This window comes from Agelaius phoeniceus, chromosome 6, assembly GCF_051311805.1.
Source record: "Agelaius phoeniceus isolate bAgePho1 chromosome 6, bAgePho1.hap1, whole genome shotgun sequence".
In the NCBI taxonomy this organism is placed as follows: Eukaryota; Metazoa; Chordata; class Aves; order Passeriformes; family Icteridae; genus Agelaius; species Agelaius phoeniceus.
Window position 1 is genome coordinate 58,317,549 of NC_135270.1, and position 25,894 is coordinate 58,343,442.

Below are 25,894 nucleotides of genomic sequence, written 5' to 3' on the forward strand. Positions count from 1 at the left end.
AGGAAAGGTGATGAATTCAGAGGCCTGGCCAGTATCCAGCAATCTTTCCAGATCCCACAGGAGAAAGTTTTTCCCTGTCATAAGAAGTCCCCCCCACAGTAAGGAGATGCTCTCAGGTAACAAACACACAGAGGAGCAAACACTGCCTGTTAATATGCTTATCTTATTTTCCCCAAGAGCTGGAGTTCAGCCCCAAGGCCAGGCCATGCTCTCATCTGGATAACTACATAATTATCTTTTGCCTTCCAAAAGGACCAGGCATCCTATTAAAGATCTTTGAGTCACAGGACAGCAGAGCATAGGGATTCTTTGCACCCCCTCCCACACCCAGAGGTGTGACAGGGCACCAGCAGACCCCCAGCCTCTCCAGAGGGGTCAGCTGCATTAGGAACACCAATACAGACACAAAGGCAGTGAAATGAGCTGACCAGCAGGAGCCCTCAGGATAAAAACAAGGTTCTTCAGCCAGCCAATAACCAGTCCTTCCCACCAGCCTTTTATCTCCTCTGGCTCCTGGCCACTGCATGACCTCCATGCTACACCACCTGTAGCCTTAAGGATGGATCTGCCCCTGTGCTGTGCCAACCACTGAGCTGGGGCATGGGGGTGTCCAAATCTACACCTCAGGCTGGCAAAACCACCACTAAAGCACAGCTGGCATTGTGTCCTGCATGCTGCATCACCTCTGCAGGCAGTGGGGGTGTGTTCTGAAAAGAGACCCTCTCAGCCCTCTAGCATCCTGCTAGTGAGACATTTGCAGAGAGAGAAAGGTTGGTCACAGAAATTCAGGCTGTGCCACCAGGCTGGGCTGACTGCTTTATGTTGCCTTTAGAAAGGTCTTACTGTGTTTTACTGTAAATCTCAAGGTCCCCTCCTCTAAAAAAATCCAACCCCACCACAATCAAATTTAAGGAAATACTTGGACCTGCCCTCAGTACTCAAGTAGGTGACCTTGGCATGTGGATCCACCCACTCCCAAAGCTGTACCTCAGCCCATGCCAAGGTCTGAATTTGAGGGCAGCAGGGCAGACCAGCCATTTTTACAGTAGTGCCACTCAGAAGGAAATGTCCTGCTTTTAAAATAAACCCTTGCAGTCATCCACTGTCTCTGTGCTTTTTAGCAGACTGTGAGTGGACCAGCTCCCTCGTACTGAGTAAGCCACTGTGTAACCTAATTCTGCTCAGATATGCTGTTTTGTTTTGTTTCTGGCAAGCACAGAAGCCAAAATATGCTTCCCCTACCCTGGGAACTGCTGAACTGGAAAGTCAAAGTCAGCAAGAGCTGCCTCAAGAAAAATAGCACAATCCAGCCATTAGAAAAAAATTACAAACCAACCTACCTATCTGCAATAGAGCCCAGCACTGTAATTTCCTTTAGAAATAATCTTAGAGAAAGCAGCAGTGCACAAATATTGCCCTGTGAGCAAAGATTTTATTTACAATAAGCATGATTATTACCTAACATTTTCCTGGCAGCATCCAGCATGAGCCGATCCCAAACATGTCCTTGCCCTACTCCTCTGTGGTTAGGGGTGCACAATACACTGTGATGTGACACACAAAAAGATTGTTTTCATGTCTGGATGCACTCCCCTGTATGATGGGCTAAGGAACCCCAATGTATTTGCTGATTCTTTTCTTTTTTTTTTTTTTTCAGGAAGCAACCATAAATAAGTGCTGCTAAGCTGACAGCTAAACATCAGCTCAGGGCATGACAGAGACCTTTCCTTGATAAGTCCAGAAAGCCACCTCTCCTTTGTAGTGCTGCAAATGAAGAGAGAAAAAAAAGGTTTTGGAAACCGAAAGCTCTCTTTTAGAGAACAAAAAGGAGTTTCCTCAAAATGAGAAGCAAACTCACTGAAAATTTCAGTTGAATCATGAAAACCATCTCATGAGAGAACCAATCCAGGTGTAAGCCCAGTTTTAAAGTTAAAAATCACATATAGCCAAAATGCCTCATCTGCCTCAAAAGCCCTTTCTCAGGGACTTACAGCAGCAAATGCAAAAATATTGCTCTACAGCTATTTCAAATTGCTTGTGGGTGGCTGAAAAAGGAATCAATGAACACCTGATTTTAGCAGCCACCAGCACCATCCTGGCAGGCCACAATGACAAGTTTCAGCTGCTTCTTGATGAACTTTCAGTGCTGTCTCCCAAACCTCTCTAGCACTTCAAAGAAGAGAAAACCCAGCTTTTGGCAGCACTTGTGGCAAATGCAACTTGACTTAGCAGGGGAACACTCACTGCACTGGTAAATGCAGATTCTTTCCTGAACTGCTCAGTCTTGAAGGGGGCAAAGAAAAATAGAGTATTATGAAGTTAAGCCCAGAAGAAAAACAAATGCCACAGAGTATTCTAGGGCAGCAACCCTCTTCCTCCACTGACCCTGGACACCCAGAAAGAAGACACCTTGAAAAGCTTGTGGTAAAACCATTTCTGGTCAGGCTATTTCTGGTGTCTCTATCCCCTGCTCCTTAAGCAAGCACTCACATTCTGATCATAAAATCTGATCCAAACTCTCCTACACAAGTGCAGTGATTCCATTCTGAATATCCCCTTCTATCCTGCACATTCCCCCCAGAGCCTGGTGTTTGTGACCTGACAGAAGCCACCTCAGCTCAGCACAGCCTCAGCCAGCAGGTCCCTCCTCTTACCTCTTCCAGAACCCCTACTAATTATAAGAAACTAAGTCACCCACCCCCCTGCAGACCTGCCCCATGAGGCTGAAGTTACCTGACTCCACAGCTTAACCAGTTTCTCAACAAGATCAAAGCCTGTGCAGTTGTTCGAGGAGCTTTCCAATTATTCCTCCAGTTTTTATCATGAATTACAGCAGCACTTGAAGAGTGCCAAAACCCAGAGGGATCAGTTACTCCTGCCCTGTGACAGGCAGCAGGCTGGGGCAGACAGGACAAGCTGTAAGCACAAGGCATTACATTATGCACAGACCCAGTTTTGCTGCTGAATGACTGACAATAACTACTGGATGTCACTATTTTAAGGAAAATGTCATTTGGGTAATTATCTGGCAGGGTCTCTCCTCAGTGGCTAGCATTATTCACAAGGGAAGAATTAGACTGAAATCCAGCTGTAGAGTAAGGAGATTTGCTATTCTGTACAGACAATCACTGTGCTTTAGGAGCTTGATACATAGGGTATATATCACTACTCATCCTCAGGCTCTCAGGACATGGAGAATATTAAAATGACACTCCTTCTCTATTTCACTGCACCATTTATGTCACATGAGTTCATACTTAAAAATATTTTAATATTCTCTGTCCTCACCTGACCATCTGTTTCTTACTGCAGCTCAAGCTAGGAAGAGACAGAGAAGCTGCTTTTACTTGGCTGGTCCTATCATGTGTCCATCAGATAGGAAAGTGCCCCTTGCACAGCCCCCAGCCCTTTGGTCATTTTAGCCCTCAGCTGTTCTGGTTTTTGTGAGTTCAAACCTGAGTTTATCTGTCATGGGAGGATGTCCTACTGACTGGGTTAAACTATGTCCCAAATCAGATGACATTTGGCCCAACCCACAGAAATGGCATTAACAGAGCTGGACTGGGATTGGAACTGGTCCCATCCTGCACCCAGCTCTGGATCCCAGCAGTACAACTGGAACCAAGCAGCAAAAAAGAGAGACTTGACATTATTCTTTGCAGTGCTGGCATGCCACAAATGGGACTGAGCAGGGCTACATCAGGACATGCTCAAAAATACGTGCTTTGCTGCTGGATTCCAGGTAGCAGCATTCCAAAGAAAACAACAGCCTAACAGCCTGTTCCTCCTCCCCAGTGCTCTGGGCACAAGGATACCAGAGGTGTTGTGTGAAGTATGGCAGAGAGAAACCTTTCTGTACAACCAGACTGTCTCAGTGCTGACAACTCTCTGCTCCAGCTGTCCTGCTCCACCCCAGAAGAGGTCTTGCTCTGCCTCTGGGGCAGGAGGGAGGATGTTGGTCAAATGGTGATGCTGGCCCAGAGAGGGCTCTGCACGGCAGCCTGGCTCTGATCCATGCTGGCTGCCCTATGCCTTTATGCTTGAGCTGACAGGGGAGCACTTCAGCAGCACAGAAAGGAAAAAATATAACCAAACTGCCCCCCTGAGTACAGAAAAATGACAAATAACAAAGGAGAGCTATGTATGGGAAACAGCTTCCTGAGAAGAACCTTGAGACCTTGAGTGGAGGCTGATGCACGGAGGCAACAATGCTCCAATCCTGCTGCAAACACAAAGATGCCAGACATGGGCAGGAAGGAAAAACTCCTGCTGTAGGACCATGGCAGGAATGAAAACACTTTTAGTGGCTGAGATGAGTGGCAGTGAATAATAGGTATGTGAAATAGATTTTAAAGACAGTAGCTACTGCAGGGAAGCACAGGCTTTGGTGTGACCAGCACATATTAGCCTTGAAATAACATGGCACACTGTGGCCAAAGCAGCAGATCCTTACATTCACCCTGCAGAAAATCTGGGAAGGTTTTATTTAATGCCTGCCCAGGAATTTCACTCCCCCCTGGAAAGTGCTGCACCTTGGCCACCGTGCAGGGGGAATGTGCAGGTACTGTGACCCCAGCTGACAACTCGTTCCTGGTGGGCAGCAAGTGACACTTCTTTATTCAAGCAGAAAACTGCAGCTCTCATCTGACACGTGGGGTTCAGACACAGGGGAGGCCATGAATGCAGAGCTCACCTGTAAATGATGCCTCTGCTATGGAGAAACATGAGGGCTGAAATAATTTCTGCAGCATAGAACCGGGCCCGATCCTCGTCAAAGCGCCGCGACTTCTGGATGTGGAACATCAAATCCCCACCATTGACAAACTCCATCACAAAGAACAGGCGATCCTACATGCAGGCAGACACAACCAACAGGAACAGCATTAATCACAGCCCTGCTCAGGCCTGGAGAAGTCTCAGCAAAACTGTTTTCTCCCAAAGAAAAATATTAAGTAAGCTATCAGAAAAGCAGGGCAACCCTGATGAGGGGGAGAGAATGTCGAGGAGGACTCCACTGATATCAGAAGGCTAATTAATTACTTTATTATACTATATTATTCTATATTATATTACACTATATTACATTACATCTAAACTGAATTTGCACAAAGCACCTGACTTAATTTAACTGCACAGAATCTCATGATTGTCAGCCAACAGTCCTGACACACACACACACTTGGCCCTGATAGGCCGAGGAAACAAAACACCATCACTTTGGGTAAAAAAAAAATAAAATTGCATTCTACTTTGGCACAACACAGGAGCAGCGAATGAGATAAGAATTGTTTTGATCATTCTTTTCTTTGCTTCTCTCACTGCTTCTCTCAGGTTCAGAGAATGTGAATCCCACAGTAAGTGTGAGACAGTGAGTGGGGGAAAAGGCTGATTTTTTTAGGAGAAATCAAATCAATGCCAGGAAGACCTTTAGTATCTCCTTGCCCTGCACTCCTCCCAACACTTTTGACCCCAGTGATCAAATAAATGAATGAATTCCTGTTCACATGTGGATTGGGCATGTTAGTAAGTGTGTGCTCATCAGTAATCAGCTCCCATTGGGTTTCTCTGAATTATCCTTAGCCTCAACCAGCAGGGAATGACAGCCCTTCATCAGTACTCTCTGAGCTGTGTGGCACAAGAGAAATCTGCAAAAGAATCACTCACTCCCTAGTAAACACCTCAGATCTTGGGGGAAGCTGCTCCATAACACAATGTGCATAACCAGACTGCAGCTTTACCACAACAGCACAAAACTGTCTCGAGGATATCCCAGCATTATTTCTGGAGAATGTGGGCTGTTTTCCAGGATGGGATTTCCTGCCATACACTTGCATGGCAGCAGCTTTTTGGGCCCTTAGGTTCCAGCTTTCCTCTGACTAACCTGCAGACACCTCTGGGGAATAGAGGAACTGATAAGCACGAACCATAAATAAAAGTTTCTGCTGAGCAGAAAAGCAACCTGTTTGATGAAGTTCAGTTCATTAACCACAGCTGTTGGTCTCTGAGGTTTCTCTTTTGACTTTGTTCTGGCTTTTGCAAAAGCCTACAGACAGCGAGAACTTACTTAAGCTGTGTGCTCCACAGTGAGTAGGGGTTTCACATGATTTCACTTGATTGTGAGAGGAAGGACACAGAGAGATTTGGCACAAAAATAAACCCTGGAATTGTTGCCGTCCAGTTCAAAAATTCCTCTCAGCAATTGTTTCAGGACTTTCAGTATTTGTTGTTAGAGTTTTTCTCTGAATATCAGGAACAAGCAGATTGGAAAACATGCATAGAATTCAACTGAGATCAGCCAGGCTTTTAATGGTAATATTTGCCCTTCTTTCCCACAAGCCTCTTCCCAGGTCTGATGCTAATTATCTACAAGCTACTTTTAAACCCTCTCTAAGTTTAAGAGGATAAGCATTGTCGTGCTCCACTTTCTGGCAGCCAGCCAGCTTGAAATGACTACTGGTATTAACATCTTGAGATGCACATGGCAGAAGAAAAACAACCAGAAATTCTCTAATTTCTCAATGGACATGAGCAGGAAAGCAAATGGCTTGTAACACATGAGGACAGCCTTCTTCACACAGCCAACCTGGGCTCTGCCCAACAGCTCCTCCTGGGCTCCTTCAGAAGGTAAAGATCATGAAATCATAGAATCATCTGGGTTGGAAAAGACCTTTAGAGACCGTCAACCACTAACCCAACTATGCCAAGCCCACCACTAAACCATGTCCCCAAGTGCCACACATCTACACATCTTTTAAATACTTTCAATGATGGTGACTCCACCACTGCCCCGGGCAGACTGTTCCTAATATTGGGTATTTCCTAATATCCAATGTAAACTTCCCCTGGTGCAACTTCAGACCATTTCCCCTTGTCCTGTCCCTTGTTCCCTGGGAGCAGAGCCTGAGCCCCACCTGGCTCCACACTCCTGTCAGGAGTTGTGCAGAGCCAGAAGGTCCCTCCTGAGCTTCCTTTTCTCCAGCCTCAGCCCCTCCAGCTCCTCCCCATCAGACTTGTGCTCCAGACCATGCCCAGCTCCTCTGTCTTTCCCTGGACACACTCCAGCACCTCAATGTCCTTCTTGCAGTGAGGGTCCCAAAGTGAATGCAGAATTTGAGGTGCAGCCTCACCATTGCTCCCAGCACTCCCACTACACTCCTGCAGCACCAAGGCCATGTGCTGAACTCTATCTCCAGTCCATATAGACAATATCACCTCATTGTTTCACTCTGTCTTTATGAGAGGGCACTGAAAGACACCTGAGCTGGCTTGTCTAGGCAGCAGCCTGAGCCAGAGCAGCATGAACTGTGCAAGCCCACCACCAGCCTTGGCTCTTCAGCCCACATCAGCCCTCCAATCTTCACTGCAGAAGGTTAAACCCAGCCTGGCTGTGCTGTGCCTGCCTGTTCCTCTGGCTGCAGCACAGGTATCACCTCTGCCTCTCCAGTCAGGCCAGCTTTTACATCTTGTTATTCTTTCCCACCTCCTTCCTTGCTGATCTCTCCACATGACACATGCTTATCTAGCCCAGCTTGTCCAAGCATCTCCTCAAGCCCATACTTAAAAAGAAATCCCTCTTGCCAGATCCCCAACAGGAAGCAATTTAATTTACCAGCAGCCTGGTGAGGGATGGTGTGTGTATTTATGTAAGTGATACATATGCCTGTATAAACATGCATGCACTTAGGGGAACACACATGGATTTTCTACTCTTTCCTTAAAGGTGACCTTCAGGGAAACAAAATTAACACTTTCTATCTTAAACCATGTATGTCCAGCTTCACCAGAGCAGGCAAAACTCCATGGCCCACCTCAGACTTCTGGCTGTACTTGTCTTTACTATGATGCTTACAGAAGACACTACTTCTTTCTTAAATGTTCAGGTAAGCACCAGAACAGCTGATTTTAAAATTCACATCACTGCTGCCATTGAATTAGCAGCTTTTTTGCTAAAAACTGCTTTTGCTTCAGACTAACTGCAAACCTGAGCAAGTATAACTGCACGTGTTATACAGTCACACCCACCCATGGACTCATTTCACTGGTCAAGCATAGATAAAGAACTCTGGGTTACTGCAGCTTTTTAATTTTTTTTCCAATTTATTTTAAGGAGGTCCAGCTTATTGTCTGTCCAGTTTCCTAACACTTAGAAATCCCACAGGGCTGCTGAAGGAAAGAGCAGGATAGGTATTACAACTGATTTATTGTATTGGTATTACAACTGGTTTATAATGCAGCATTTGTGCACTGGTCAGCTACATGCCTGGCAACAAGCATTTGGAAAATCAGCACTAATGACCATCCTTTGGGGAAAATCATCTAGAAGCCAGGAAAAGCCTTCCATTTTTACTCTTAAGGAAGACCATCAGCTTGCAAAACTGCAAAGACCAACCACTCTCCCAGGAATCATTAAGAAATAAAATAAACAGTGGTATCCTTTTAAAAAAAAAAGAGGAGGAGAAGGAAAGGAAAAGAGGGGGAAAGAAGGAGGGAGCTGGAGGGAAGGGAGGAAAGAGGAGAGAAGAGAGAGGAAGGGAAGGGCAGGGGGAAGAAAGGAGAAGAGGGAGGGAAGGAGGGAGACAAACAGAAAAAAAAGAGGAAAGAAGAAAAAAAGAAGACAATTTTCAGCCAGAAGAGTAAGACTGAGTAAATAACTTAAGAAGGGGCCAGGAAAAGTAGATCTTAAAACAGCAGATAGTTCAGACACTTGCAAATCTGACCTAAGAGTCAGTTATGTGTCTCCTCCTTTCTTGGGTACTATCAGTGGGAATTAGGAGGAGTTGAAAGCCGGATTGTTTTTTGACAGGGCTCAATGCTGGACTCCACAATGTCTATTTTTCTATTGTGCTTTGCCCAGAAGTCTGCCTGATGTGGTATCTCTGTTTGACGTGGTAAGAAAGGAGCATTTGAGTCAACAGGAAACAGTGACACCAAAGGCTTCACAGCAAGTGGCAGCCACAGGAGGAAATCACATTGCACCACTCCTGGCCTGGGATCAGGATGAATAAACTCTCAGAGCAATTGTTACTGTAAATTAAAAAAACACTTGGAGGAAATAAAATCCATGGGATCAGGCAGGTTTATTTCAACCTACTTGTAGAGATTAATCCTGTCAATTTTCACACCAGAGAGCTGTCTTTTTTTATTTTTCTTGGCTTTTCTAAAAATTTATTTTCTAAAAATTTATTTCTTTTTCATTTCAGTTTTCCACCCCTATTTGTTCATCCATTAGCAGGGCAGGGGCCATCAGAAGCACAGCAGTGGCTGACAGCAGCTACATACACAATACATTATATTTGTTCATTGTCTTAGGGGGTTTTGTGGGGCTTGAAGAAAGTCCCTGACTGCAAGAGCCACCAAGAAGGACAAACCACACACTGGTTACTCCCCTTGCAAACACTAAAATCCATCTCAAGCATCACTTCAGCCCTTTGTCCTCACCAGCTCTACAAGTTGCTTTGGATCCTCATACCTTTCCTCTTTGTCATCACAAGGGAAGAAAAAGAAAATCCAGATTTTATTTAAAGAGCATAATTTTTCTCCCTGTGCCCAAAAAGGACAGTGTGATGGCCAGCTTCTACCCTCTTCTACTTAAAAGTCATAGTTGATGTCCATTTATAACCCACACAAGACCTCCTGGGACCTTATCACCAATCACAAGGCTCCAATTTTCCTCCCCACAAAAAACCAATCAGCCCGGCTCAGGAATTCTGCTTAGTTTGCATTTTATCTTTTTGGAAATAATTCATGCACACAACTCCTTAGAAAATCAGCTGTGGGCTCAATCTGAGTTCACTGAAGCCAAAGGGCTTCCCCAAGAAAACAGTAATTTTCCCCTGTTTTGGTAGTTTATGCTTTGCAGAGCAGAAGGGAGGTTTTCCAAATCATCCCCAAACAGAGACAGCTGTGTCACTGCTTCCCAGAGAAAATTTATTGTTTCCAAAAAGAGTGGCAGGGCTTAGGAAGCTTGCAAGCAAATCATTACAAGATAATTACAAGAGCTGGCAGGCTCTCTCAGTCTTCCCAATGTTCTCCCTTCGTGGTCCACAACCCCCACACAAAGCAAATCTGCCCTGGGTCTTGCTGAGAGCAAGCAAATAAACCATCATTTCTCAGCCCTGGGCTCCAGAAAGCCACATGTCCAATCCCCAGCAGTGCAAGGGGCCATCTCTATCTGGGTCAAGGCATTGCAAAGCACAGGATCTGGAGGAGAAATAAGACCCAGGCTTGTAGCTGAATTTTTGTAGGACTAACACAGTCATGCCCCACTCTTAGATGCTGCTCTGAGGAAATGCCCATCCTCCATACCCAGGCCTCCACAGAACTGATGAATTCCTGCTGGAAATGCCTCCATGCACGTCCTTCCACAGTATCCACTGTTGGAAGTGCTTCCCCTCCTTCACTGAGGTTCTTCAGCATCCTCATGGGGGAGGCAGAGGGGCAGGCACTGATCTCTGTGGTGCCCAGTGACAGAACCCAAGGGAATGGCTTGAAGTTGTGTCAGGGGAGGTTTAGTTTGATATCAGGAAAAGGTTCTTCACCCCGAGGGTGTTTGGGCACTGAACAGGCTCCCCAGGGCAGTGGTCACAGCACCAAGGCTGGCAGAGCTCAAGGAGGGTTTGGACAATGCCCTCAGGCACAGGGTGGGACTCCTGGGGATGGGGCTGTGCAGGGCCAGGAGCTGGACTCAGTCCTGCTGATGGGTCCCTTCCAACTCAGCCTATTCCATGAGTCTGTGATTCCATAGCCAGCCCTTCACAGAACACACAGATTCTATGAATTCCTGCTGGAAATGCCTCCCCTCTATAGCCAGCCATGGACCAAGGCAGCCCTGCACCCCAGGAGCTCTGCTGCTCCCAGCTCCAAGGGTTAGGGAGAGCAGGGGAGTTATACATGGTTTCAAACCCAAGGAGCATCACAGGTGTCCTGTGAACAGCCCCACCACAACAACCCTTGCACAAACACCAGTGTGAGCACAAGAACAGACCTCATGAGCTCAGCCCCAAATTCCCAGACGAAGCCGCTCGCGCTCAACTGCAGCGGAGCAAGGCAGTGACTGATGCCAGGTGAAGATTTGGTCCTTTGGGTTCAAATCACAGCAACATCAAGGAACACCTCTGCCCCATGCTGCCTCACAAGGAACCCCATGTGGCCCAGGACCCCCAGACACAGAGGCAGCAGGTTTTACAGGCAGCTGCTCTCTTGAGCTGCTCTTCCTCCCCGCTCCAGTGGCTGCAGAATTGCTGCCAGCCCCAGGAACCACTTCTGCCTCAGGGAACCAGGCCACAGATGGCACACACAGCCCTGGGGTTACCCAGTGAGGGCTCACTGTGCCATGCAGCTGAAAGGCTAAGAAAGGGAAGGTTTCTCTCTTCTGCTGGTTTTGGGTGGTTTTTTTTAAGCTAGAAGGAGGTGAGTGGAAATTAAGCCAGCTCAGAATGGGCATAAGGTGCATGTGGTGTCTCCAGGCTGGGCAGCTGGTGAGCACATTTCTGAGAATCTCAGGTCACTTCCCCACACCAGGCTCGTTTTTAGGTCCTTTACTTAAGAGTCACCAAGCTAAATGAGGCAGTTATCACTGGTTATCACCCATCACACTCTGCCCTCTGACACTGCTGACAGTGGGCACCACGAGGCTCCCTGTGAGGCCACTGCAGCAAGGCACACACACAGAGCCCAGAGAATCATAAATTGGCTCTTGTCACCTACATAAATAAACTCTGCAGGGTCCCTGGGGGTGAAGGTGGCCCTGGCACTCGGGTGCACAGTGCACATCAACACCCAGCTCATTCCAGAGGAGCTCAAGGATGACAACCACAAACCAGGATGAGCCGAGGGGGGTTGTGGGTTCCCACTTGCCCCAGGGAAAAAAGAAACCAAAACAAACAAGCCCAAATCTAACTGCATCCTCCAAATTCCTGCCCCTATTTTCTCAACCACTTGGCTGAAATGTCAAGCTCATATGCTGGAGAGTTTTTGTAACAGGCAAATTCAGTCATTTGTCTGGAACAATGCATCTTCTGGGGTATTGAAGTGAAGCATACACACATCCTTCCTCCTCATCCCCTCCCTGCAAGACAGCCTAATTCACAGTAGTGTTACATTATTAGCTCATCTTTTCACTAGAAACTTTTACACACCCTATGTGCAAAAGGATTATTATCCTGTTCACCTGTACTTGTGCCATTTTAAACACAACCAGACCTAAATTAGAAATAAAACCCAAAATTCAGATAAGCCAATCAATTATGTAAAAAAAGTCTGTTTTTTTAATATCAATTAAAAAACAAAAAGACACTTTGAGCATCATTAAAATGAAATATTAAAAGGATACAAAACAAATTGAAAGAAGCAACACAAAATCTTCCCGCCCAGACCTTTTAAAATGATAAAGAAAGAAATACTTCTTCCCACCTGAAAAATTACAAAAATTCAAAGGACTGAGTGAACTTAGAGGGGAATGAATTGAGAAATAAGGAACTAGAGTGTATGACACTATGTTAATCAAAGATTTAAAGGTCATCTGCACCCCTCAGCTGGCTGCTGGCATCTTGGTGTCTCAGGAGAGAGTAGCCCTGTAAATACCACTCTTTTTTTACAGCCCTCAGCTCAAAAAAGATACTGAAATTGGTCTTTTCAGTTCAGAGGGACCAACCTCCAACAGCTCTTCCCATTTTACAAAATACTGAGCTCTGCAATATCTGCTGGCTCAGGCAGGGCTAGGGAAGGCTAGAGACCTCTACAAGCTCAGCCAAAGGTCTTCACAAAAATTAAGAGTGCCAAAACACCCAAAAGCCACTTGGAAACAGCTTGCTGTGAGGATTTGTGAATCACCTTCTCACCTTAAATAACACCTGGAAAGCAATATGGATTCAAAGAGACTGAGACCTAAAGCACCACCAGCTCACACCTCAGTTAGTTACCTCTTCTCTGAGCTTAGATTGCCTTTGTTTTTTTCTTCCCCTTCCTCCTCAATACTGACTGGCACTTGCTTGCTCAGGGCTGCTTGAGAGCTGCTTGCTTCCATTTTGATCTCTTTTCAAGCCACAACTTCCTTGATTTTAATGACAAAAAACATTAGTTTCACATACTGTGGCTAACCATAGGCAACACACTTGCCTACCCTTGGAGTGAGCTTGATGATTTGTCCAAGCTACAGTCTCTTCCCTAAGCCAGTGCAGATGGAGACAGGCATTTATATCAGCTTCATGAAAATGCAAATATCCAAAGTCCCTCAACCATCTGGGGTCAGAAAGTTACACTGGGGACTACGACAGGACGATGGCAGCTGACCCTTCCAACCCTGCAGCTCATGTTTTCACCTCAGCTCTCACTGCCTCAGGGTGCAGCCCGAGCGTGGACATCCAGCAAAGTTCACAGCTTAGAGTCACAAATGTCAGTCTGATCTTGTTTCACCTCCTGCCTACAAAAAAACCCCTGGCCTCAAATGTTCCTGCAACGAAGTGACCACTGCAAGGCGGCACTGCAGGTGTCAGAAAAAGCGGAGATTTTCCGAGTGGGCTGCACAGGCCTTGCATGTCAGGTTTATTGACAGCTGGAACCAGCCTGCCAGCACACACATCAGGGGGTTTTGGTGATGTGGACACTGTCAAACCACAGGAAGATGCACTTTCAACCAGCCTGCCTTTATTCTGTGCTAGACAGGAGCCAGAGGAAAGCAGAAACTGGCTGTCCCTGCTGTGGTCACAAAGCCAACACGAGGGCACACAGCTGCAGGATCTGCACTGGAGAGTGAAGGGGGAGAGAGGAAATTCCTCTGTACCTCCCTGTCCAAGAATCCTCAAAAACCAACCTGCCACCCCAGGTAAAGAACAACTGCAGCTCCTGCCAGCCTGACTTGCAGAGTCTCCCAGCAGAGTGGCTTGGTGCTAACACAGGTGCCAACTCTCAAGAATAAGAGAAAAAGTCTTTTCTCAAAAGTAAGAGAAAAATGCCTGCAGAAAAGCACCCAAGACATGCATTTGGCTGTCATGTGAATGCACACATGGAGTTGTGCCTCCACAACATGCCACAGAGGGAATGCTGGGGGTTCAGAGCCTGAGAGTGCATCAAAGCCATCCTCTCTGCTCCCAAAGGGCTCCCTCCCTGTGCCTTTCAAAGAGAACATCAAAGAGGCCTCACTGCTTCCTGAACGCCTACCAGCACACTCCAAAGTCTGTGTCAGGGCACTTGTTCATCTCCCAGAGCCCCAGGAGGGCTGTCACTGCCTCTCCAGCCTCCCTGACCTCACCACACCGGGCTCTGCCCTCTGCTCTGCCCATCTGGTGATGCTGGAGTGGCTGGTGGACAACCAGGCTGATGCTGAAGATCCCCTGGGGGCACCAGGACTGAGGACTCCCCTGACATACAAGGGCACTTAGACCTCCCTTGTGGCACCTGGAGACAAGGGATGGGTGAGCTGCCACCTCTCAGTCCCAGCACTTTGGCTTGAGGGCCCTCACTTGAAAATGATGCTCCTGTTGAAGGCTCCAGGTCAGGCTCTAGCACTTCTAGGAGGTGAAATACAGGCTCATATCTCTAAACCCTGGACAAGATGACCACACAGACCCTGGCAGAACTGCCTGAGCACCCCAAGAACCAGTGGAGATGTGGAGAAGCCTTCCCCTTCCATGCTGAGAGCATGCCATGAGCTCTCAGCCAGAAATGGGGACAAAAAGCTGAGTGCCAAACAGCAGCTGCCCTCGTAAAACGGGAGCAGTTCCATGATTGTGCTGTCCTGGAGTCCCAGGCCAGTCCTGCCTGGCTCGAAGAGCACCCCTGCTCATCATTATCTTGAAGGACACTCGTTATAGAAAATCACAGCCTGCTGCCAAGTGCTCCTGTCTCACTATTTTTGGAACAACAGGGGCAGGCTCTGAGCCTCAGCAACTGTCAGCAGAGCCAGAGGGAAAGCAAATCCATATAATGATCAGGCTGGCTGACAGGGACAGTGCTGGGAACAGCATTGCCTGGGGGACAGTCCCCTGGAAGGACCCTTTGGTCATGAGAAAAGGGATAAGGGCAATAAACCCAAAACCAGAAGCTATTCAACACTATTGGCATGGGAAGCTGATCTCCCCCAGCCCTGTTCATTCTCATGCATATGAGTGGAGACAAAAGGATTTAAAAGCAAACCACCTGTGCAGGAAGGATGGCTCCTAAACCCCTAAGACAGGACCTGCTTACTGCAAACTGATTTTAATTAAAACATTCCAGGATTCACATTCCCCAGGATTATATTACTGACTTAGCTATTTATACCTATAGCCTCTTTCACCCCTCCTAGGACAGTATTGTTGAGGTGTTGGATGACACCAGGGTCAGGTAAAAGGAAACAAACACTTTTTGATGCTTGTCACCCCCAATGAAGGATCCACGATTATCCACAGGTCCCAGCACCTGTCAGCAACTCACAGATTACTAGAGCACAAGCATAATCCTCTCTGGCACTAAAGAATTATTCTAAGGCCCTAGAAAAAGCAGAGGTAAATGGCTTAGGCAAGGTGGAAAGCTGCCAGGGCAAGTCCTTCAATTAAAAAAAAAATTAAAAAAACAGAGAGGTGGTGAGCAGGAAAGACCTCCCACAGATGCAGCTGAAGCAAGATTTAAACTTTCCCCCTGCAATGGAGCATCTGGACTCCTTCCTTGCCTTTCATAGGAAAGGAATCCAGAGGTGCAAGTCCAAAACTGCCCAGCCCAGTGCTGGGCACACAGATGGCTACATCCAGCCTCTGCCAGCCTGCTGAGCTGCTGATATTTCATCTTTACACTCTGAAAACTGTGACCCACAGCAGGCAGGGACAGCCCTTGCAGCTCCTACCACCTAGTGGCTGCAGGATTCAGCCCTGATGGAGCAGGGAGGCTGCCTGGAGTCCACCCTGGGCAAATAAAGCTGCCCTTGCTGGAGGGCATCACTGAAGCTGCAGCTGAGACTAAGGCAGGCTCACACTGAGCACAGAGGCAGCACAAGAGAACAGAAAACCTTTCTGAAAACCATCAGGGGCTAATGTAAGCTCAGAAAAAGCTCAGCCAGCTCTAAAATAGGCAAGCAGAGGTAGCAGCAGTACAGATGAGCTCAGGTCATTACCTGCTTTGGGTACTTGTGCCTGCTCAGCTAATCAGGGAATCACAGAATGGTTTGGGTTGGAAGGGATGTTAAAGATTATCTGATTACAACCCTCCTCTCCTGTACAGGGACACCTTTCACTAGATCAGGTTGCTCAGAGCTTCATCCAGCCTGGCCTTGGACACTTCCAGAAATGGGGCACCCCTGGAATAATGCTGCATTCCTGGCACCACATAGCATCACACTGTGCAGCACAGACATGTCCCAGGCTGATAAAGTCACCCCCAGGCTGCTTAAGCCAGGGGAAGAATTTGCTGCTTTGAGTGGGATATTGTAAAAGAAAGAATTCAAGTGGCTCTGGATCCAGCCAAATTCTCAGATCCTGTGAGTGCTCTGTCCTCAAACTGCAACAGCATCTCAGGTGCTTCCAAGAGCCTTCCTTTGGAGTTTCCATTATTTCCTCCTGAACTGGGATGGGGGAAGCTGTAACTGGACACCCCTGTGTCAGGTGCAGCCTCAACAGTGCCAGGCAGAATGGATGATGACTCTTCCAAGTTCCTGAAGCAGCCTGGTCCATAATTTAGCTCACATTCCATGGGGCTGCACTGCTGGCTCAGACTGAACCTGGCACCTACCACTAGCCCTGTCTGCCTCCCAGCTGGGCTACTCCTCTGCCAGTCAGTCCCAGCTTGTCCTGATCTTATGGGATCAGGCATTGACTTGGCCTTGACAAATGGTAAGAGGCTTCAAAATGGCTTTCAAGAGGCTTTGAAAAATTCCAAAAGGCAGGCCCTGTAGGTCATTGTGTATCCAGGATCTCCATGGCAGACTGGAGTTGTGGGGTTTTTTTTATAACATGAACCATTAATACCACATTTTAAGTGTCTGGGCTGTAACTGTGATATGTGATGTGGTTTTCATGTAATTGCAAACTGGGTATTTGTGCTACCATGCTCCCAAATCCATAAATTTTTAAATATGGCTGCAGGATGACATTTCGAATAAGTGCTTACTCTTTTTATATCTATAATGGTTTATATGGATAGATATCTTTTTCTGCCAAGGTCTTGTTAATGGAGGGGATATCCCCATGCCATAAAAACAATAAACAGAAACCCCAAGTTTGTATCAGCCTGGTTAAGCCTTCCTGGAAGGATGTGACCAGTGAATACCCTGCTGTTGCAATAATTTCTCTGCTATAGCAAAGGGGTTTAATTGTGTTATTGTAAGCAATTTAAACCTGGTTATTCTGGACTGAAGTTGGTGTCACTGAGTGCAGACCAGGGGAAAAAGATGTCATGAAACACTTTGATTTGAAATCTCCATTTTTTTGGTTAAAAATGCTTCCCTTTTCTGTGTTGTTTATCAGCAGAGGGGAAGCGGGATTCAAGTGAAAGAGGAACCCAGGAAAGACTGGAAATAGCAGGGTCCTGCTACACAAGCACCACTCCTTTGGCACCATTTCAAGGGGTGACCAGCTCTGTGTTCAGGGCACCAGGGGCTGAGGGGTTCTTGCCTCTGCTCCTCTGATGACAAGCTGGTCCAGAAACTCCTGTTCCATGCTGCTCTACTGTTTAGCAACCCCCTTTTAATTTCCAGTCTAACTGTACCCATGGCCAGTCTAGACTCATTTAATCTTAACCAGCATCTTGACAGCTTTGTTTCCCTCCTCAGTGCTTGACATCTGCAGACATCAATCAGATCCTCTTTTTGCTTTCAGTTTGCTAGTCTAAACAGGCTGAGTTCTCCCCTTTTCTTCCTCTTTGCAAAAGACTCTGCAGTTACTTCAGCAGCCCAGAAGAGCTTGCCTGCACCCACAGCAGACTGTGTTCAGTTTTTTTGAACATGACAAACAGTTGCTCACACAGTGACCTTGAATCCTCCCTGAGTTCATAAGAAGCACTCTGCACAGCCCAGGAGCACACTTGCTGTTCTCACATCCACACTGCAAGTTTAGTAAGCAAAGCCATAGCAAAGGCCATAGCAATGAGTGGCAAAGTCCACATTTGACCTCAAACAGAACACATCAATACTGGACATTCCTGATATTTCAGGAAAGCCATTACAAGTTGAAATACCACAAAATAAAAGCTTCTTTGGTTACTAGTGACAACAGTGAGCTTTAAGTTTCATTTCTGCTATACAGCACAGCTGCTCTGTGAACCATGTGAGCTGTGCATTAAATAAAAACCCAGCACAAACCACTCATTTCTATTAGATGAGTCTACCCAAAGGCTCCACCCTAAATGAGCACAGCTCTTCACCTCCATAGCTGACTGTTGCATCACCCCAGTGAAAAGAGAAATGGGTGGGTGGCTGAATACATTTGTCTGCTCTTTTTTTGTTTTTTTTTAAGGTATTTTGGGTTTATGTAGGAGGAGCAAAGCTGCAATTAAAAGGGCAAGTTTCTCCTACTTCTTGTAAGAGGAAAACAAACTCCACTGCCCTTTAGCAAAGAACAAAATACAACTGGAAAGGAGCCTAGGCAGTTTGGAAGAGCTACACTGCATGAAATGCTTTGGTCCTAATAACAGCTTAGCTGAGGGATTCCCAAATTCACCTTGCCATACATGGCTGTGGCCACTGCCTCCATCTCAGCCACTCCTCCCTCCATCACCCACACCAGCAAGAGGCTCCCAGCACCAGCACACACCAGATGAGGCTCCCAGCCAGGCACTCAGGCCAGGTCCTGTCCTCCACCTAGGTACACAGGGCACAAGGGACGGCAATGCTGCCATCTGTCTGCCCAACACAAAAAGAAATACCAGCCATACATGGATCTGACTCAGTGTCCACCCCTGTCAGGCAGACCCTTTCCAGTAACCCCTAAAGGATCTTTTGTTCAGTTCTGAGCAGTCTACAAAGGCTGGCAGAGACTGGAGGCTACCTCCAGTTCCAAGTGCAAATCTTAAAGTTTGCAGAAAACTCAATGCAAATACAGCCTTGTTAAAAATTCAAGCAGCAACAGAGCAGAGCCTGAGATCCCAGAGCAACCAGAGGACACTGCAGGTGTGCAGACATTTGCATTTGGAAACGTTCAATGGCACAGAGATGTTTCTAGGGAAGACACAAAGAAAGGCTTTGTGCCCTACCAGTTTATTAGGGAGCTCAGAAAAGGCCAGGATTTTGTTTGCCAAATGCCCAGCAGATGTCAGAGGTGCAATACAGCACATTGCTCTGTTCATCCCTCTCACAGATATATTTTATGAAAAATCCTTTTGCTAGGATATTTCTCCTGAGAAGCTGAGAGGCCTCAGAAACGAAATGTAAACAATAATTATGTGCTGCTGTGGAATGCAACAGGTGCATCTTTGATTGGTCTTGATGTGTTTGTTTTTAATTAATGGCCAGTCACAGTCCAGCTGTCTCAAACTCTCTGGTCAGTCACAAGATTTTCTTATCATTCCATTCCATTCCATTCCAGCTTTCTGATGGAATCCCTTCTATTTCTTTAGTACAGTTTTTAGTATATAATTTTCTTTTAATATAATATATATATATATAATAAAATAATAAATCAGCCTTCTGAAATGTGGAGTCAAGATTCTCATCTCTTCCCATGTCGGGGTTGCCTGCAAATTCTACATTTGGTGACCCCAAGTGAGGAACATTGCCACACATCCTTGAGCAGAGAGGTTTCTCCTGGGTCTGAGGTGGACACTGATAACAGGCCAGGGGACAAAGCAAGGTTCCTCATGGCAACCAGTGCCAGGTGGAAGGCTGGCCACTGCCTGGGCTGCACTTACAGGAGTCTGGAAGCAGCAGTAGAGCTTGGTGAGGAAGGGGTGGTTCCTGGATAAGGAGAGGATGCGCTTCTCGGTCATGGTGCACTCAACGTCGTCATCCTGGAGAATGACATCCTTCTTCAGCACCTTCACTGCATACAGCTCCCCACTCTCTTTTATCTTGGCAAGCATCACCTAAAACCAAAAGCAAGGTGAATGGCAAGGGCTGAGCCCTCTGTGTCTGAGCAGCACAGAGCCTCTCACACCTTCCCAGGCTGGCAAAGTCACTCATCTCACGACCAGGCTCGTGGACCAAAGTGAGTCAGCCTGTCAGCATGGGCATCAGTGTTCAATCAATGACACACAGCACTGCCTGCAGCAGGCTGCTCTGGACAGACATGCCCACATGCTGCTCCTGTCTGGCACAGGGCTGCCTGGTTGAAGGTCACCCACTGTGCCAGCACAAACTGCCTGAGCAGGGCCTTTCTTTCCACCTCCCTCCTCAGTTATAAAACTCAAACACACTCTTTCACACACTCTTTCACATCATCTTCCTGGCAAAGCAGAGAAACAAAACCACCATCTCACCACATTTGAAACCACTGCCTGGTTGCCTTTAAAGGAAAAGTCTGTACATGCTCCAAGAAATGCTGCCCAAATGGTTGTTAACACACACTTGCAGCTCCTGGTATAGGCCCTGGCATGCAGCTGTTCCTTCAGGTGCTAACTTCTTTTTTGTGATAGCCAGTTCTTCACTTTGTTGTCAGCTTTCTTTCTCTTCTCTTTTCTCCCTGCTCTCTGTAACCAACTTTGTTGCACAAAGCAAGTACCACTTAGTACTTGCTCTGGAATACCACTGGACAGCCTGTGTAGCATGTTATGAAATCACTTCAGCTGCCTTGGGGCTTCTTAAATAAGGAATGTGGTTTCTCACAAAATAGCCAGGAATAACTCTCACCTTTCCAAAGCTCCCCTTTCCCAACACACGAAGGAAGGTTAAGTCTTTGATCCCGAGTTTGCTTGCTGAGGTTTCAGTAATGGTGTTGCCATCCTTCAGGCTGCCTTTTCCCTGATGTTTCAATGTAGATCTGGAAACCAGTTTCTGTGGATGAAAGCAAAGAAGGATCAGCCTGCAGAGGAATTGTACTTCTCATTCAAAGGTGCTCACAGGTAGTCAATCCACCAACCAGGGTATCTGGGGCCTTTCCAGGGGCACTTTATGGCTGCAGAGACAGAAAGTTGTGTTGGTAGAATCACACAGCTGCCACATGTGACCAGCCAAACTCAGCACTGCTCAGGACTGTGCTGACATCTCAAGACCAGCTCCTGATATGGCATTTTGGGCTGTACACCCACTGCCCAGCACATCCCACATAATCACAGAATATGCTGAGTTTGGGAGGGACCCACAAGGATCATCAAGCCCAACTCCAGGCCCTGCACAGGACCATCCCCAAGAGTGAAGAGGCAAGGTTGACTCTCTCCATCCTTACTCCCCACAAAAAATTGAAGAGAATGAGTGGAGAAATCCAAGTCTTCTATCTACCAGCAAAGTAAGGAGGACTGCATCATTTCTGCAATAGGCAAAGGGCTGTGGAGATTTAGAACCCTAGCAGATCTCATTTGAATTTCTTATGTTTCTACTTGATTTTAAGACTCTCACTCAAAGCCCAGCTCAGTGGGACCCCAACTTCAAAACACGTCTCTTTTCCACATTTGGGCTGCTGGTTTGCTCCACCACTCCAAATCTGATGGAAAGCTGTTCATTCCCATGCCAGCAGTGAGGTGCTGCATATTCAGGAGTTGTACCAGTATCAGCTCACATTTCTAGAGCTCCTAATTTTGAAGTCAGAAAGATCAAGCCAACCTCCAGTGCCCTCTGCTCACAGCTCTCCAGCTATGCAGGTGCATACAAACGAGCACTTCAATGCAGTTTATTGGTCTGGACAAAGTCACAGGGACTTCGTGAGCTCCATCTTGTGACTGCTTTGGTGAACAGCAAAGTTCCTTCTGCACAGGAGACTCGTCACCATGAGCAAAGAAGCAAGAGCAGCCACAGAAACACAGAGAGGTTTGTGTTGGAAGGGATCTTCAAGATCATTTAGTTCCAAATCCCTGCCGTGGGCAGGGACACCTTACACCAGACCAGGTTTCTCAAAACCCCATCCAGCCTGATCTTAAACACTTCCAGGGATTGGGCATCCACAACTTCTCTGAGCAACCAGTGGCAGGGCCTGACCAGGCTCATAGTAAAGAATTTCTTCCTAATTTATTACTTAAACCCACCCTCATTCAGCTTAAAGCCATTCAGGGTTGTCCTTACAGCACAGTCTGAGCATTTTCCTAGATCCTTTATGGCATGAATAACAAGAGGTCATTAAACACCAAGCATAGATTTTTTTGTTGTTGTTGTTTTCATCTCCTTTTGATGCGCAGATGATGCAAACAAGCGTTAACAAGTGCTGATTTTTGCAGAATGGAGAAGGGAATATGGGATTTCCCTGTAACTCCCAGGATAACTGCTACAAGGGGAAGAGCAAGGATAAGAATTTGCTACAAACCAACTGAAATCAAAAGGGGCAGCACAGCCTAATGAGCCTGCTGGGCTGATACAGCCTGATGTGGTTGATCAGCATAGCTGGCCAATTGTATCCAAAGATTTACCACATCTGGAAATTATGGTTTGGGTTTTAATATTTTTTTTTTGTTATGTTAACAGGGACTACAGATTTTTGGCCAGGGATGTAGTGAAGAGTGAAATGGTTTCCCCAAAATCACACAGAAGAAGTAACAAAGCTGGGAAAAGAACTAAGCTTCTTCTTGAGCTCTTTTGCTCTATCACAACCCATGCATGCAGATAGCATTTGTACTTGCAGTAAAAAAAAAAAAGCATGGCATGAATCGTATTGTTCACTAATTAGTCACAAATCACATTGATCACTAATTAGTCAGGGGGTCTTATTCTGCTCTCATTTGTGATAAGCAGATGAAAGTGTGTTGAGGAGTCACAGCACTGTGAAACAGTGCAAAGCACATTGCAAAGCAACACCTATAGATTAAAACCTGGATGTCAGATATCCGTTTTCCAGGTGAGGCCCTTGCCACAAGCCACAGACCTGCTCCTGCAGTCCCCCACCCAACATTACCTGTCCTATGGGAAACCTCTGCCCCCTCCTACACCCATAGAAAGACTCAGTTGTAAATGTTCTAAATAGAGAAGGAAAAAAAAAGAAATACTCACTGAATTTGGAGAAATGCTTCCTGGCTGCAGACCCATGCAGGCCAAGGTTTTGGCAAGCTCTGCTGAGTTCACCCCACAGTTTGGAGCAACGTTTGCTTGGCATCGGATGTGGACGTTCATTTTACAGACTGACAGGGGCAATGGAAAGTAAAAGCAAAGGAACAATTAAAATAACTTGGAGGGATTTACTGCTGAGAAACAATTTACCAATTCTGCTTCAGGAAATACACCCATCTGGGCCTACCCTTCATCTTTAAACTAGAGGGATTTTTGCCACTGATGTAAGAAGCAAAATTACGATTCTTGTAAGAGAATAAACTCCTGAAAACCAGGAACAGACCCCAAACTCTCCAAGCAGGATGCCATTATTGCCTAAAGCTTTTCATAAGCACATATTTTTGAGGTGCAAAACTACCATTGCAGCTATGTCTGTAAGTACAATTAATATTTATAATGCCACAGAATTCGCAACAAACGTCCCTTGCATTTTCCTGCATCTAATTTTAAAGGCAGTGTTCAGTGGGGAAAAAAATCATTACTGCTCTAACTCATGGGCACACACACACCCTCTTGTGGGAGATGAAGGCAAGGATTTTACAGTCTGGATCACTGAAACAAAAACTTAACACCAGAACACGCTTAGTCATCAATTAATAGGCAGAGTAGTCAGCCTAAAGCAATGACCTTTTTTTCCCCTCAGATGCCTTTTCACTGCCTTATCTCATTAGCTCAGGAAAAACCTTCAGGTAAAGGGGAAATACGAATGCAGGAAGCAAAATACTTTTAATAATGCAAGTGAAACAAAGTGCAAAGGAGAGTCCTTCTGTCAGGCAGAGATGAAAAAGGAGATCAGCCTTTTTTTCAAACTCTTACAAAGATAAATATTCATCACTCAGCTTTCTCCTGAAGGTTGCACAAATCAAGCCCACACAGTGCATCAAGAGTCTAAAAATAAATGTATTTTGTGAAGAGGCAACAGAGAGAAGCTGCTCACTTTTACACTGCAGACCCTGTCGCAGGATCCCCCAGAGCAAGGAGCCACAGTGGTCACAGAATGTTGGGACTTTGTAGTTGTGGATGCCAAATTTATGAGGAATGTTGATCCCAAACCTCTGTTCAGTCACCTGCAGCACCAAAAGGAAAGAACAGGTTTAAAATTCAAACATATATTTATAAGCTGGTGTTCATTTGCATACAGGCATTTGAGTGCAAATCTAAGAAAATAATTTCAAGTCAGAAAAATGTCCCAATCCATCACCTCACTGAGGTTTACAGCAAGTGAATACTGAATTAACAGCCTCACCTGCTGTGAGCCAGCCCTGCTTTCCTTGCTGGCCAGGCCAGACTACCTGGAAAAGCAGATTTTAAAAGAAGGGCTCCCTAGCCAATTCTAAATTCTTAATGACAAGTTAGAATTGGAATACCTCAAAACAAACCAATCCCACTGCAGTGTGAGTTACAGCGTTTCTTAATCACAGTTTCAAAATTATTGACTTGCATACTATGTGCAAAAACATGTAACTTTAGGTCAAACCGTTGATTTTAATAAATTTAATACAGAACTGCTTTCACAGCTCCTCCTAAAATTCCCATTCCTCTTTTTGCCCTCTTTGTAACTAACAGACTTTCAGGCACACATTTCGATTTATCACTTGCACTCATCCCCTTTTTAACCCTGTTCTTTTCCAACTGTAAATCATTCAGATCTCAAGGGCACCTTTAAAAAAATGTTTCAATGGCTGAAGAAAGCAGTCCCCATTTAGCATATTCATCACTTTTGACTTTGTTTCTCAACATGCAGATCCTGGAAAGCTGAGGCGGAACCCACAACTCTATTAAAGAAAAGTCAGGGGTGTGACTGGAACAAGAAGTTCAAGGTGAGTGGTGCCTCCTCACTTCTGGCTTCTTTTAAAGTAGTTTAAATGTGTCATAAAACCTTCATAATCCCAAGAGAGGGGTGAGGACATTCACTATTTAACTTGCACTCTACCCTTAGGCTTCTTAACTCATTTCCATCTGGCTTGTCAAGGGGTCATTTTAAGGAGTTCAGCTCAGCAGTTTGGAGGCAAGAAATAACAAAGGCAATTGCATGGCACAAAACACAGAGCTGCCTCGTGAATAAACAGATTTGATTTGATTTTTCCTCAGTTATTGAACCATCTCCAGCTCCAGAAATGAGACATGCAATGCACAGGGCAGTGTTAGGTGGGGATGTTACTCCCATCAAACACGGCCAAAACCAGCAGGAAGGAAAACCTTCAGAAACACAAGTTATGCAAGGGTTCTTTATTACAATGTATTTCATACAGCAAGAGTGTGGAGCAACAACTAAATGAGCCCTTCAGGCAATCAGAAAAGAAAAAAGAGGGAAAACAAAGACCAATGGTTGGCCAGAGAAATCCACATTAAGAACTGGACTCCAGATTTTGATTGCACCACAGTTAATCATGCAAGAAAATCACCAAGGAAAACACTGTATTTGCTACTTATTGATGTCTTCCAGTGAAGATATCCTGATTTCTTAAACCATGTGCTAGTCCAAACAGTTAATGGCATCGACAGAACAACAGGATGACATTGCATGGCTTTTAAGCAGGTCCCTCTCACCCTTTCCCACTTTTAAACCCATGAATAAAGATAACATAAAGTAAATTCTCTTATAGGACAACCCCAGCAACCCAGACAAAGTCTGATGACCCAAAATAACCAACATGACTTTACCTTGAGATCGTTCTTGCTGGCATTGTTTTGGCACGTGCAAGCTGTGACAATGAGGTGATGGCAGCGCTTGTGTACAACACAGGTGCACACTGAAATAAAAGAGGCACACTGAAAAGAGCCCTTGGAAGACTCAGAAAACATCAA

At 46.0% G+C, this 25,894-nt stretch overlaps 1 protein-coding gene across 1 annotated transcript in view; it reads right to left on the reverse strand.

The window, feature by feature from the left end:
- Window positions 1-25,894, reverse strand: part of PRKCH (protein kinase C eta) — a 113,649-nt gene that overhangs the window by 39,757 nt on the left and 47,998 nt on the right. The window contains exons 5-10 of the mRNA XM_054634500.2: window positions 25,751-25,839; window positions 24,024-24,153; window positions 23,030-23,157; window positions 20,747-20,890; window positions 19,810-19,983; window positions 4,694-4,848 (exon numbers count right to left, since the gene is read on the reverse strand). Coding sequence (XP_054490475.1) covers window positions 4,694-4,848; window positions 19,810-19,983; window positions 20,747-20,890; window positions 23,030-23,157; window positions 24,024-24,153; window positions 25,751-25,839 — 820 coding nt within the window. The remainder of the gene's footprint in view (window positions 1-4,693; window positions 4,849-19,809; window positions 19,984-20,746; window positions 20,891-23,029; window positions 23,158-24,023; window positions 24,154-25,750; window positions 25,840-25,894) is intronic.